Below are 12,839 nucleotides of genomic sequence, written 5' to 3' on the forward strand. Positions count from 1 at the left end.
CCGCCATAGGCGCAGGGATATTGTTTTGGCGTTGTCCGTCCGTCTTTCGGTCCGTCTGTCTGTCAGTCCGTCGGGCACTTTTGTGTCGGGAGCCATATCTTGGAAGTGCTTTGGAGGATTTCAATGAAACTTGGTATGAGTATATATATAGATAATAGGAGGATGCACGCCAAATGGCATTGTACACCATTGGATAATAAAGGAGTTATGGCCCTTTGTATTTTGAAAAAATGCTTTTTTGAGTGTCAAATATAACACTTTTGTGTCCAGAAGCATATTGGCGGGGGATATCAATTCAACAAATTTGCTTGTTGAAGTAATTTTTATCTGATCTTCACCAAATTTAGTCAGATGTTACATCTAAATGATATCTAGGCCAAGTTCAAATATGGGTCATGCCGTGTCAATAACTAGGTCTCGAGGTCACTTAGTGCATTTCAAGCATTGAGTATGGTGTCCAAAACCTTCGAACGGGAATATCTTGTGACAGTTTGGCACTCTTGTTTTACAATGAAAAAATATAGTTTTCACACTTTATTTCTTCAAATATGAAAAAAGAGAGCTCACACTAATCTTGTTAAAACAGACGTAGGAATATTCAAGGAATCAATACCAGATTTGTTTCTGTCTGAATGGTGTTTTTACCTAAGATGAACCCAAATAAGAACAATAAATTCATTTGTTAATTATTACCCTATTTGTGAAGTTAAGAGGAGTATACTAGCATAACCATACATGTCTGTCTGTCTGTATTTTTAACCAGGTTTTTAACCAGGTTTTCCGAAGGAAAAAACTGGTTATTAGATTGGCGAATGCGGGCGGGCTGGCGGGCGGGAGGAACAAGCTTGTCCGGGCCATAACTATGTCGTTCATTGTCAGATTTTAAAATCATTTGGCACATTTGTTCACCATCATTGGACGGTGTGTCGCGCGAAATAATTACGTCGATATCTCCAAGGTCAAGGTCACACTTTGAGTTCAAAGGTCAAAAATGGCCATAAATGAGCTTGTCCTGGCCATAACTATGTCATTCATTGTGAGATTTTAAAATCATTTGGCACATTTGTTCACCATCATGGGACGGTGTGTCGCACGAAAGAATCACGTCAATATCTCCAATGTCAAGGTCGCCACGACTAAAAATAGATTAAAAAAAAAAAAAACTTACAAAGGGCGTTAATTTTGTTTGTTCATTTCAAAAGTTCAGTTTGAGTTTTCTCCCTTTATCAGATTTTTTTTCACAATGAAAACCTGGTTTTGTGACAATTTTGTCCCTTGTTTATTTTATTTTTGGAAACAAACTTTTCGAAGACATTCACCTATATGTACACTTTGACATAAGACATTCAAGTGTGCAGGGACAAAGGGACTAAAACTTTTGATATGAAGTTGTTCATATACAATAAAAGTTATGTTCCTTTATGACCTTATGATAATATATATGATCTATAAGCGAAATATTTTTTTTGGTCTGTAACATCACATAATAGTCCCCTGCAAAGTCTGTAAAATTATGCCCCTTTGGTAAACACTGACAATACATGGGGTAATATATATAGCAAAAGAACTTGAAAAAACACCATTTCCTCTGAAACCACAGGGGCAGAGGTTAAATATATGGTATGTTAAGAGGTATTGTTGTACTTTTTAGCTTGACTATTATATATGAAATATATATAGTGAAGCTATCCTACTCAACCCGGCGTCGGCGTGACCGTCTGCGTTACCGTTAGAGTTAGCGTGCAAATGTTAGTTTTTGTACTACCCCAATTATTTTCATTGTCCCTTGACATATTGCTTTTATATTTTGCATACTTGTTTACCAACATCACCATAACCTATAAACAAGAGCAGACAACTCTATCAAGCATTTTGTGATAATTATTGCCCCTTTTATACTTAGAATATTTATATTATTGATGAATCTATGTTAAAGTTTGCGTACTACCCCAAATATTCCCTTTATCCTTTGACATATTGCTTTTATATGTTGCAAACTTGTTTACCAACATGACCCCAACCTAAAAACAAGAGCAGACCACTGTATCAAGCATTTTGACATAATTATGGCCCCTTTTACACTTAGATTATTGAACATTTTGCTTAAATTGCCATAACTTCTTTATTTATGATATGATCACATTTTATTATTACTTTGACAAAACAACACTTACCTGAATACCACAATGGATTCCACCAAAACAATACCCCACGCCCCTACCCAGAATCCCTTCCCCCCCCAACCTTGCTCCCCAATTTTTTTTTAAACATCATCTACTAAATTACCCCACCCTACATTATACCACCCTCTCACCCCCACCCCCAATTTTTTTTTAAACATCATCTCATAAATTACCCCACCCCACATTAAACCCACCCTCTCACCCCCCCCCCCCCTACCCACCCCCATTTTTTTTTAAACATCATCTAATAAATTACCACACCCCACATTATACCCCCTTCTCGGCCCCTACCCCCCCCCCCCCCCCCCCCCCCCACAATTTTTTTTTGTCTCCTTTTTTTATTTTCGAAAGTTCGTCTAATAAATGACCCCACCCAACATTATACCCCCCTCTCAACCACCCCCCCCCCCCCCCAAAAAAAAATTTTTTTTTTTTCCTTTTTTTTATTTTTGAAAGATTGTCTAATTAATTATTGAATATGAACAATTTCCCCATGATGGCTTACCTTATAATGTCAAGCACTCGAATAGTCGAGCGCGCTGTCCTCTGACAGCTCTTGTTACAATTCATATAAATTATGTCGCTGGGCTAAATATCAGCTCACCCAGGAGTTCACAGGATTAATATTGATTTATATATCAATGATAAAAATATTGTTTTGCAGAACCAAAATAATCAATTTTTATACTACATCATACAGTGGTCTTCTACAGAGCTTGGTAAAACCATACCGCTGTGTTCAAAACATGGCCATGCAGTATGGACATTTATTTTTATGCCCCTGGTAAGGTGGCATATAGCAGTTGAACTGTCCTTCAATCAGTATGTCTGTCTGTCCGTCTGTCCGAAAACTTTAACGACCATAACATTATTTGCCCCGGATCGAAAGATCGGGGGTATATTGTTTTTGGCCTGTCTGTCATTGTATGTGTTTGTGTGTGTCCCAAAACTTTAACCAAAACTTTAACCTTGGTAATAACTTTTGCAATATTCAAGATAGCAACTTGATATTTGGCATGCATGTGTATCTCATGGAGCTGCACATTTTGAGTGGTGAAAGGTCAAGGTCACCCTTCAAGGTCAAAGGTCAAAAAACAAATTCAAAAACTTTAACCAAAACTTTAACCTTCTTCATAACTTCTGCAATATTGAAGATAGCAACTTGATATTTAGCATGCATGTGAACCTCATGGAGCTGCAAATTTTGAGTGGTGAAAGGTGAAGGTCATCCTTCAAGGTCAAAGGTCAAATTTATGGCTTGAAAGCGGCGCAATAGGGGGCATTGTGTTTCTGACAAAAACATCTCTTGTTCAATATTGAACATAGCAACTTGATATTTGGCATGCATGTGCATCTCATGGAGCTGCACATTTTGAGTGGTGAAGGTCAAGGTCAAGGTCATCCTTCAAGGTCAAATGTCAAATATATGGCGTCTGTCCGTCCGTCCGAAATCTTTAACATTGGCCATAACTTTTCAATATTGAAGATAGCAACTTGATATTTGGCATGCATGTGTATCTTATGGAGCTGCTCATTTTGAGTGGTGAGAGATGAAGGTCAAGGTCATCCTGCAAGGGCAAATTTCAAATATATGGCGTCTGTCTGAAAACATAACTTTTTCAATATTGAAGATAGCAACTTGATATTTGGTATGCATGTGTATCTCATAGGGCTGCACATTTTGAGTGGTGAAAGATGAACTTCAAGGTCATCCTTCAAGGTCAAATGTCAAATATATGGCGTCTGTCTGTCCGAAAACTTTAACATTTGCCATAACTTTTTCAATATTAAAGATAGCAACTTGATATTTTGCATGCACGTGTATCTCATGGAGCTGCACATTTTGAGTGGTGAAAGATGAAGGTCAAGGTCATCCTTCAAGGTCAAATGTCTATTATATGGTGTCCGTCCGTCCAAAAACTTTAACATTGACCATAACTTTTTCAATACACTGTAACTCCAATATAACGCGGATGACGGGGTCCAAGCCACGCAACAGCGTTATAAACGGAGAGCGTTATAAGTTTTGAGCTTATTTATTTAAGAGGGCTATAAAAACAGGTAAAGTATAGCCTATAATATAGGTCCTGTGTAATGTCATGCTGTGTTGTCATCCGCAAATACATGCATATAAACCGAATCGAACGATAACAGTATACATACCGCTTTTTTTATGTGCACATTTATCCAATAATCCATTATAATAACAACATCACTTACGAAAAAATAATGTTTAACATTTATGACAAGAAATATGTTTACGAATTTCGTAAACAAATTCATATGCCTACGCCATTTTTCAGAAAAATTAGTACAGTGCATTATGGGACACAGCACAGCTTTCATTGGACGAGGGAATTTAAATTTTGATTGAATGCAATACGATACATATACAAAGAAATCTTTTATTGCGTCAAACGCAGCATGTAAAAAACGTGCTTTCTGTGGACTTTTGATAACGGGCACAAATACAAGTGCATCTCTGTTAACTATTACACTGCGTTAGCATGTAAATAAAACGCAGGATTTTTTAATTTCTTTTTCGTATACGTACTGAAACATTAAACACACACACAGATATTTTTATTTATCAAGCATGTGTAGCATATAATAAACGATAACACACTTACACAGCCATAGTTTATACAATGAAATACCATACACGATAAATACAAAACATAAACAGGTAACCGTTTTAAAAAACTTTAATTTGATAATTATCCCGCTTGCACTTGCCTTATTGAAATTAGCGCACTGAACCGCTCTGATAGGGAATACATGTAATAAACACGGACTCGCGAGTTTTCACACCTTTATTGACATTACACAACAGATTAACACCAATTAGCTGTCGAGTGTTGTTCAACCTCTAATCGATTAAAATCAGTTTATCGGACGGATAAAGCAATCAAGCTGTGATCGACGGCTTCTTTGAATTTTCTGAAAATACATGAGGTTGCATAACATGGATTTGAATCAGAAATGGAAGGTTGGAGAAAAAAAGGGATCCAAGGACCCCCCGCGTTATATTGGACACAGCGTTATAACGGACCACACTATATTGGAGTTACAGTGTATAGAAGATAGCAACTTGATATTTGGCATCCATGTGTATCTCATAGTGCTGCACATTTTGAAAGGTGAAAGGTCAAGATCATCCTTCAAGGTCAAGGTCAAAGGTCAAATTTTGCAATATTGAAGATAGAAACTCAATATTTGGCATTCATGCATATCTCATGGAGCTGCACATTTTGAGTGGTGAAAGGTCAAGATTATCCTCCAAGGTCAAAGGTCAAATTTTGCAATATTGAAGATAGCAACTCGATAATTGGCATGCATGCGTATCACATGAAGCTGCACATTTTGAGTGGTGAAATGTCAAAGTCATCCTTCAAGGTCAAGGGCAAAGGTAAAATGTTTGCAATATTGAAGATAGCAACTTGATATTTGGCATGCATGTGTATCTCATGGAGCTGCACATTTTGAGTAGTGAAAGGTTAAGGTCATCCTTCAAGGTCAAGGGTCAAATATTGCAATATTGAAGATAGCAACTCGATATTTGACATGCATGCCTATCTTATGGAGCTGCACATTTTGAGTGGTGAAAGGTCAAGGTCATCCTTGAAGGTCAAGGTCAAATTTTGCAATATTGAAGATAGCAACTCGATATTTGGCATGCATGCATATCTCACTGAGCTGCACATTTTGAGTGGTTAAAGGTCGAGGTCATTCTTCACGTCAAAGGTCACATATATGGCTTCAAAGCTACGTAATAGGGGACATTGTGATTCACGAACACACAGTGTTTTTTTTTTCACTTATAGCGGAATGGTGGTGGGGCCTATATATAGTAGTGGGGGACATATTGTTTTTGCCCTGTCTGTTGGTCTGTCTGTAGGTCTGTTGGTCTGTCTGTTGGTCTGTTGGTCTGTCTTTTTGCGCCAACTTTAACATTTTGCAATAACTTTTGCTATATTGAAGATAGCAACTTCATATTTGGCATGCATGTGTATCTCATGAAGCTGCACATTTTGAGTGGTGAAAGGTTAAGGTCAAGGTCATCCTTCAAGGTCAGAGGTCAAATATATGTGGCCAAAATCGCTCATTTTATGAATACTTTTGCAATATTGATGATAGCAACTTGATATTTGGCATGCATGTGTATCTCATGGAGCTGCACATTTTGAGTGGTGAAAGGTCAAGGTCAAGGTCATCCTTCAAGGTCAGAGGTCAAATAAATGTGGCCCTAATCGCTTATTTTATAAATACTTTTGCAATATTGAAGATAGCAACTTGATATTTGGCATGCATGTGCATGTCATGGAGCTGCACATTTTGAGTGGTGAAAGGTCAAGGTCAAGGTCATCCTTCAAGGTCAGAGATCAAATATATGTGGCCCAAATCGCTTATTTTATGAATACTTTTGCAATATTGAAGATAGCAACTTGATATTTGGCATGCATGTGTATCTCATGGAGCTGCACATTTTGAGTGGTGAAAGGTCAAGGTCATCCTTCACAATGTCAAGGTCATCCTACAAGGTCAAACATCATATAGGGGGACATTGTGTTTCACAAACACATCTTGTTTCATCATTAGTTTCAGACAGTTCAGCCCTCATGCACAGTCTCAGTTTTCTTAGCCATTTTTAGTCTAATTTGGATCTTGTAAATCAATAAAATGGCAAATTTGAGCATTTTTTATCAATAAAATGGACCAAATTGGAATGATTTTATCAACAAATATTGACACAATATAGATACATCAGGCCTTTTCTTGGAGAGAAAAATTCAATTAATGTGAAAAGTCCACTGATTTGGAAAAAACTATTTAATACAACTCTTTATAATAAATCAAAATAATATAAATTATAGTCATATACTTTGTTAGTTGTTTATGAAATAAATTTGAGATATATTTATAATGATTAAGACACAGTTCTTTCCAAAAAAAAAAAAAAAAAAAAAAGTTTTTTTTTTAAACTTCCGGAGGGGATTTATTTTACAAAATGGGGGGAAAATATATACGCTTTTTTGAGGGGAATGGGGCTGAATATTGGTCCTGAAATTGCCATAAAAAACACTTGACACAACTCTTGTTTCTGTCTCAACTGCCACTGACACTGTGCAATGGGCATTCAACAAGCTCTTATAAGAAACTGTCATTTGTAATAAAAAAAACTTACGTCCTGATAACCAATATAATAACAGCTTTTGCACACTCCGTTTTCCCTTTTATGGAACAATGTCCATCTTGTATTTAACAATATTTTATGTTGTGTAAGTAAGCCAATTTTTGCACTGTGAAGGAATTCATTACATTATAATAACAAACCAAAATTAATCAATGTAAAAGATAGTGTCTGGTAACTAAATGTAAACTGTTAAATCATTAAATGTTATCATTTCAACAGGGTTTTTATGATATGCTATGCTCAACTCAATATTTGCATACCATGAAATATATATAGAAAATAATTGAGTCGTGTTCTGAGAAAACTGGGCTTCATGCATGTGCGTAAAGTGTCGTCCCAGATTAGCCTGTGCAGTCCGCACAGGCTAATCAGGGACGACACTTTCCGCCTAAACTTGATTTTTTGCAAGGAGGGACTTCCTTGAAACCAAAAATACCTTAAAAGCGGAAAGTGTCGTCCCTGATTAGCCTGTGCTGACTGCACAGGCTAATCTGGGACGACACTTTACGCACATGCATTAAGCCCAGTTTTGTCAGAACATGACTCAATTGATGTAAGCCCCTTTCTCTGCCTATTTGCAGCCTTGTGATACTGGGCTACAAGCGTGCGTTGGTTCAGACTGACCTCTGGAACCTTAACCCCAATGACAAGTGTAGCAGCGTGATGCCAAAGTTTGATGCTCATCTACAGGCAGAGATGCAGAAGTGCAAGGCGTGAGTAGCCTATCTCTTTGGTTTTAACATAAAAGATGACAAGTAGTGGTTATTATCTCCTGGGTTTGGTTGATATAAAGATAAAAGCTCAATATTACCTTTCATTTTGAGGCTAGACTTTTGGGCTATTATAACTGTTCAACAATTTAATATAAGATTTAAACAGGACGCGTGTTATGCTGAACATTTGATTTATCATCTTGAGTAAATGGAACAGTTGACTTCATATTTTAAACAACATTCCATCTCACATTTTGCCGTTGACTAAAACACCTTAAAACTCTTAAAGAGAATAATGTACCATAGCAATAATAATTATTTAAGACATAACATTAATGACTTAATGTCCCCTGACATTTTGCTATTTCTTGAAAAAAAAGACAAGGTCTTGTCATAAGAGAAGAGCTTTACTATAACCCTGTAGAAATGTTCATATAAGTTTTAATATTTCATATAACATTTCATGCAGATCCAACTCAGCCACACAGCAATCCAGCAGCCTGCCGCGTGATATCGAAATGAAGGAAATGGGGGCGTCTGGTGGGGCTAAGGACATCAAAGACACCCCAGAGGCGAAGGTAATCCAGTCAGAGATGGTGAAGAAGCAGCCAAGACTGTTTCTGGCCATGGTTAAGACGTTCTGGTTCAAGTCCCTGGTGGCCGCAGGGTATAAGCTGCTCTATGACATGCTGCAGTTTGTCAGCCCTCTGTTACTGAAGTAAGTGTTTAGTTTATTTTTGTTCAATTGTAACCAAAGCCTCAGGATTATTTGAAAGGCTGTCGAGTCCGTTTTCTGGGACTAGAATCAGTTCTTGGTGTCTATGGGGGAGCTCTTAAGAATGCTCCCACAGTTGCGATTGACCGCATGACCTCCCGGTTGCTAGTCGGACACCATATCCATTACGCCACGGTAACCTTTATGTAAGGGTATGTTCTTTGAGTCATCTAACTGACAAGTTTGGAGTAGCTTGTCTCAATTCTTACTTAAGTACTCCATGGTGCTGTTAATGAGACAATTTTTAGTTAGATCTGAATTTATATGAGTGCAAATAGTCATGATGATTATGTTCTTGTAATAAAGAACTTATGAACAAATAGACAATTGTGACGGATATGTTCTTGAAATGAAGAACATGTGGACAAATAGACAAATGTGAGGAATATTTTCTTGAAATAAACTGCATGTGAACAAATAGGCAATTATGTTGAAAATGTTCTTGAAATAAAGCGTATGTGAACAAATAGGCAATTATGACAAAAAATGTTCTTAAATAAAGAATACACTTCAACACCATTATTTCGAACACTGATAATCCGAAGTCACCGTTATTTCGAAGTATATTTCGGGTCCCGATATTGGTTCTTCTTTGTTTAATGTAAAATTTCATTGTTAATCCGAACTTCGTTAAACCGAAGAAATCGTTAATTCGAAGTGATTCGGTCGGTCCCAACACTATAATTCGCACCTTATTAACAATCTTTAATCCGAAGTCAAAACTGCAAAATACTGAGCGTTATTTCACACCTTTGTCGTGGCTCGTCAAAAGCCGATAATTACACCTTTGTCGTCTGCGCGAACGCCGGTGTACAGAGAGACATCGGATATTAGTTTGATTTTAATTAAGTTCCCAAAATGTATTAATATGTATGTATGTCTGATAATTTGTGCTACCGTAATTACTCTTTGTTTTCGGACACTTAAAAATAATAATTTTTTTTCGTGTCCGAAAACTTAGATACGAAAAATATTCACAAAATACAGTTCTCCGAAAACTTACAGTCGAAAATTTAAGTGTCCGACAAAAGCGTCAATTGTATCAACGACTACCGGTAATAGCACGCGCTTATAAAATACCATGCCGTATAGTATAAATTACAGTTATATATTTTTGCACTGCATTTTCAATAATTTTATATGCTTTATTTATTTGACAAAAAGTTACTGCAAGGTTGTACTTTGACCAACGAGTTCAAAGATGAGCATGTGATGTACCGATACTCGCTAGTAAGAACCTGTTATTAACGCATTAAAAAAGCAAACTATGAATTCTTGTTTGTTCATTTCCGATAATTGTTGTCTAACTCCTTTTATTGTTCGTAAAACTTGCAATAGGGTGCATCGCACTTTGAAGCGTTTAGTATGTGTCACAGTTATTTTACTGAGAAGGGGTGGTAAAATTTCAGTAGATAATTGAACTGTTAATTGGCACAACCCATGATAATTGTCATAACGCTTATTATACTAGCGGGCGAAACCATTGTTTAATACCAGTTTACAAGGTTATTTACCCAATAACGCAAATGTAATGGTCCGTTGCCCTCAAGCATGCACCTGCCATGTTTTAAGATATTAATCTGGTTGTTAAACCCCATGATCGAAGTGTCATTAGATATCGAAAACAGGACCGAAATTTGGTAAAATAACGCTGTAAAATATACTGTCCGAAAACTAAGAGACATTAATTATGGACGAAAACCCGTGTGTCCGAAAATTAAGAGTCACGAAAAATAATTATTTTTGCTAAAAAAAGGGGTGTCCGAAAACTTAGAGTGTCCGAAAACATAGAGTAGTTACGGTATTTGTTATATTTTATATGTTCTGTAATAAGACAAAAATAAAAACAAGAAAAATAATCGTTTTACTCCTCCGTTTGTTACAGGTGGAAATCTATTGCTATCTGACTAGATTACGCTTTTCAGTAAGCGTGTAACCGAACCATGCGAATTCCACAAAGTTACATTTTTTACAGAATCAAAGAAGTCTTCTGTCAAATGTTTATTTCAAATTATCGTTAATCCGAAGTTTTTTTAACGGTCCCGACGACTTCGAAATAACGGTGTTGAAGTGTATGAGAAAGATATCTTGGAACTGAATGGAATTACTGGAATAAACAAATAATCTTTGTTGTTGCTTTGCTATTATTGTAGTATCTTAATTTAAATAAGATGCCTGCTGTTATAAAACTGTTAATCTGAGACAAGTCCAGTTCAAAATGTTTGTCTGACGAACTTTCATGCATTTTCATGTTATGATGAGATAGGAACAGCTCTGTCTGTTTGGAAGCTATTTAATTTATATAAACTGTTAACCATAGCTTGATTGTTGGACTTCCCTTGACAGACCTTGTCTGTCCGTCTGCTTGTCCGTCGCTCTGTCCGTCCATCAGTCAGTTGAATCAGACTTTTCAGTAGGCATTCTCCTTAACTTTTCAGCAAAATTCAAAACATCAGGCTTTGCTACTTATGATATGAAGTTGTGCTTATGTGGTTTGCTTTAAGAAACATTGAACAGTTACAAAAGTAACAAATTCTAGTTTAAATATGAATGAAATAAAAATAATTGAAGTGTTAACTCTTTCAGTGCTGGAACCGAATTTTGAAGGCCTTTGCAAACAGTTTGGATCCAGATGAGACACCACAAAACGTGGCGTCTCATCAGGGTCCAAACTGTTTGCTATTCTGATATTTTTGTTTGAAAAAATCGAAGAAAATGCTAATTTAAGAAATGCAGCAGACGATATTTTAGCAGACAACAAATTTCCCAGCATGCAAAGGGTAAATGTGATGGTGACTGTATTTTGTGCAGGTACCTGATGGTGACTGTATTTTGTGCAGGTACCTGATGGTTACTGTATTTTGTGCAGGTACCTGATGGTGACTGTATTTTGTGCAGGTACCTGATGGTGACTGTATTTTGTGCAGGTACCTGATAGCATACACCAAGGACAAGTCCCAGGAGACCTGGAAGGGCTTCTGGTACGCCAGTGTCATGCTGGTAGTAGTGATGTTCCAGACCATCATCCTGCACCAGTACTTCCAGCACTGCGTCGTCGTAGGCATGCGGCTGCGCACCGCAATCATCGGCTCTGTGTATGAAAAGGTGAGGGTCTGTGTAGAAAGTATTAACCCATATATGCCTAGTGTCTAGAAAAAGGGCCTTGGCAAACAGCGTAGACCCAGATGAGATGACGCATGATGCGGCTTCTCATCAGGGTCTGCGCTGTTTGCTTAAAGGAATTTCTGTAAGAAATATTCTAAATATAGAAATAAATATACTAGACATCCCTAATTTTGGAAATAATTTGATTCAATTTAGAAGGATGGAAGAGTCCACTAGGCATAAATGGGTTAAGTTAGAGTGGATGTATGGATAGTATTAGGTAAGAGGGGCTGTGTTGATACTATTGGTCCTTTACCAAGGAAAAGTGAAATGGCTATATGCAACCTGCAAAAAAAACAAAACAGCCTGCGAGTAATTTGCAGTCTGTTGAGGTTGTATGCTGTTTGGTGCCCATCAGTATCTTTGGGTTGGAAATGAAGCCTCTTAAACTTTACTCTAGTTAGAAAGATCTATATTTTCATTTTATTTATTTAAGGTACTACAAACGTGTCAGAATGCATATCATGGTGTTAAATAAGTAATTTGGAAGGATGAAGTGGCTGAGGTGACCATTTTGAAACATGATGTGCCTTATTTATAGTATTTGATACTTGGTTGAAATGGTGAAGTAGATTGAGTGTCTACTCTGAAACTGAGACGTCCCAGATTCAATATAGCTTCAGCTTTTAAAAGCTTTAAGCTATGTTTATGATCATAATTTAAGGTAAATATCCCTTTGGTTTAGAATTTGTAGGTAAATCATACAAGCATGTGCAATGTTTGTTAGTCTGTGCCTTGTGGGTTGGTAAGCCTATTACAGAACTAGAAAATTAATTCCAATTAAACATAAATTACAGGACACGGACTCG

General features: G+C 36.9%; 1 protein-coding gene across 7 annotated transcripts in view; it reads left to right on the forward strand.

Annotated features, from left to right (window-relative positions):
* Positions 1 to 12,839, forward strand: part of LOC127865753 (multidrug resistance-associated protein 1-like) — a 198,965-nt gene that overhangs the window by 43,896 nt on the left and 142,230 nt on the right. For all 7 annotated transcript variants that reach the window (XM_052405698.1, XM_052405695.1, XM_052405694.1 and 4 more), the window contains exons 7-9: positions 7,959 to 8,090; positions 8,560 to 8,808; positions 11,793 to 11,970. In XM_052405698.1, the coding sequence (XP_052261658.1) occupies positions 7,959 to 8,090; positions 8,560 to 8,808; positions 11,793 to 11,970 (559 nt within the window). The remainder of the gene's footprint in view (positions 1 to 7,958; positions 8,091 to 8,559; positions 8,809 to 11,792; positions 11,971 to 12,839) is intronic.

This window comes from Dreissena polymorpha, chromosome 2, assembly GCF_020536995.1.
Source record: "Dreissena polymorpha isolate Duluth1 chromosome 2, UMN_Dpol_1.0, whole genome shotgun sequence".
In the NCBI taxonomy this organism is placed as follows: Eukaryota; Metazoa; Mollusca; class Bivalvia; order Myida; family Dreissenidae; genus Dreissena; species Dreissena polymorpha.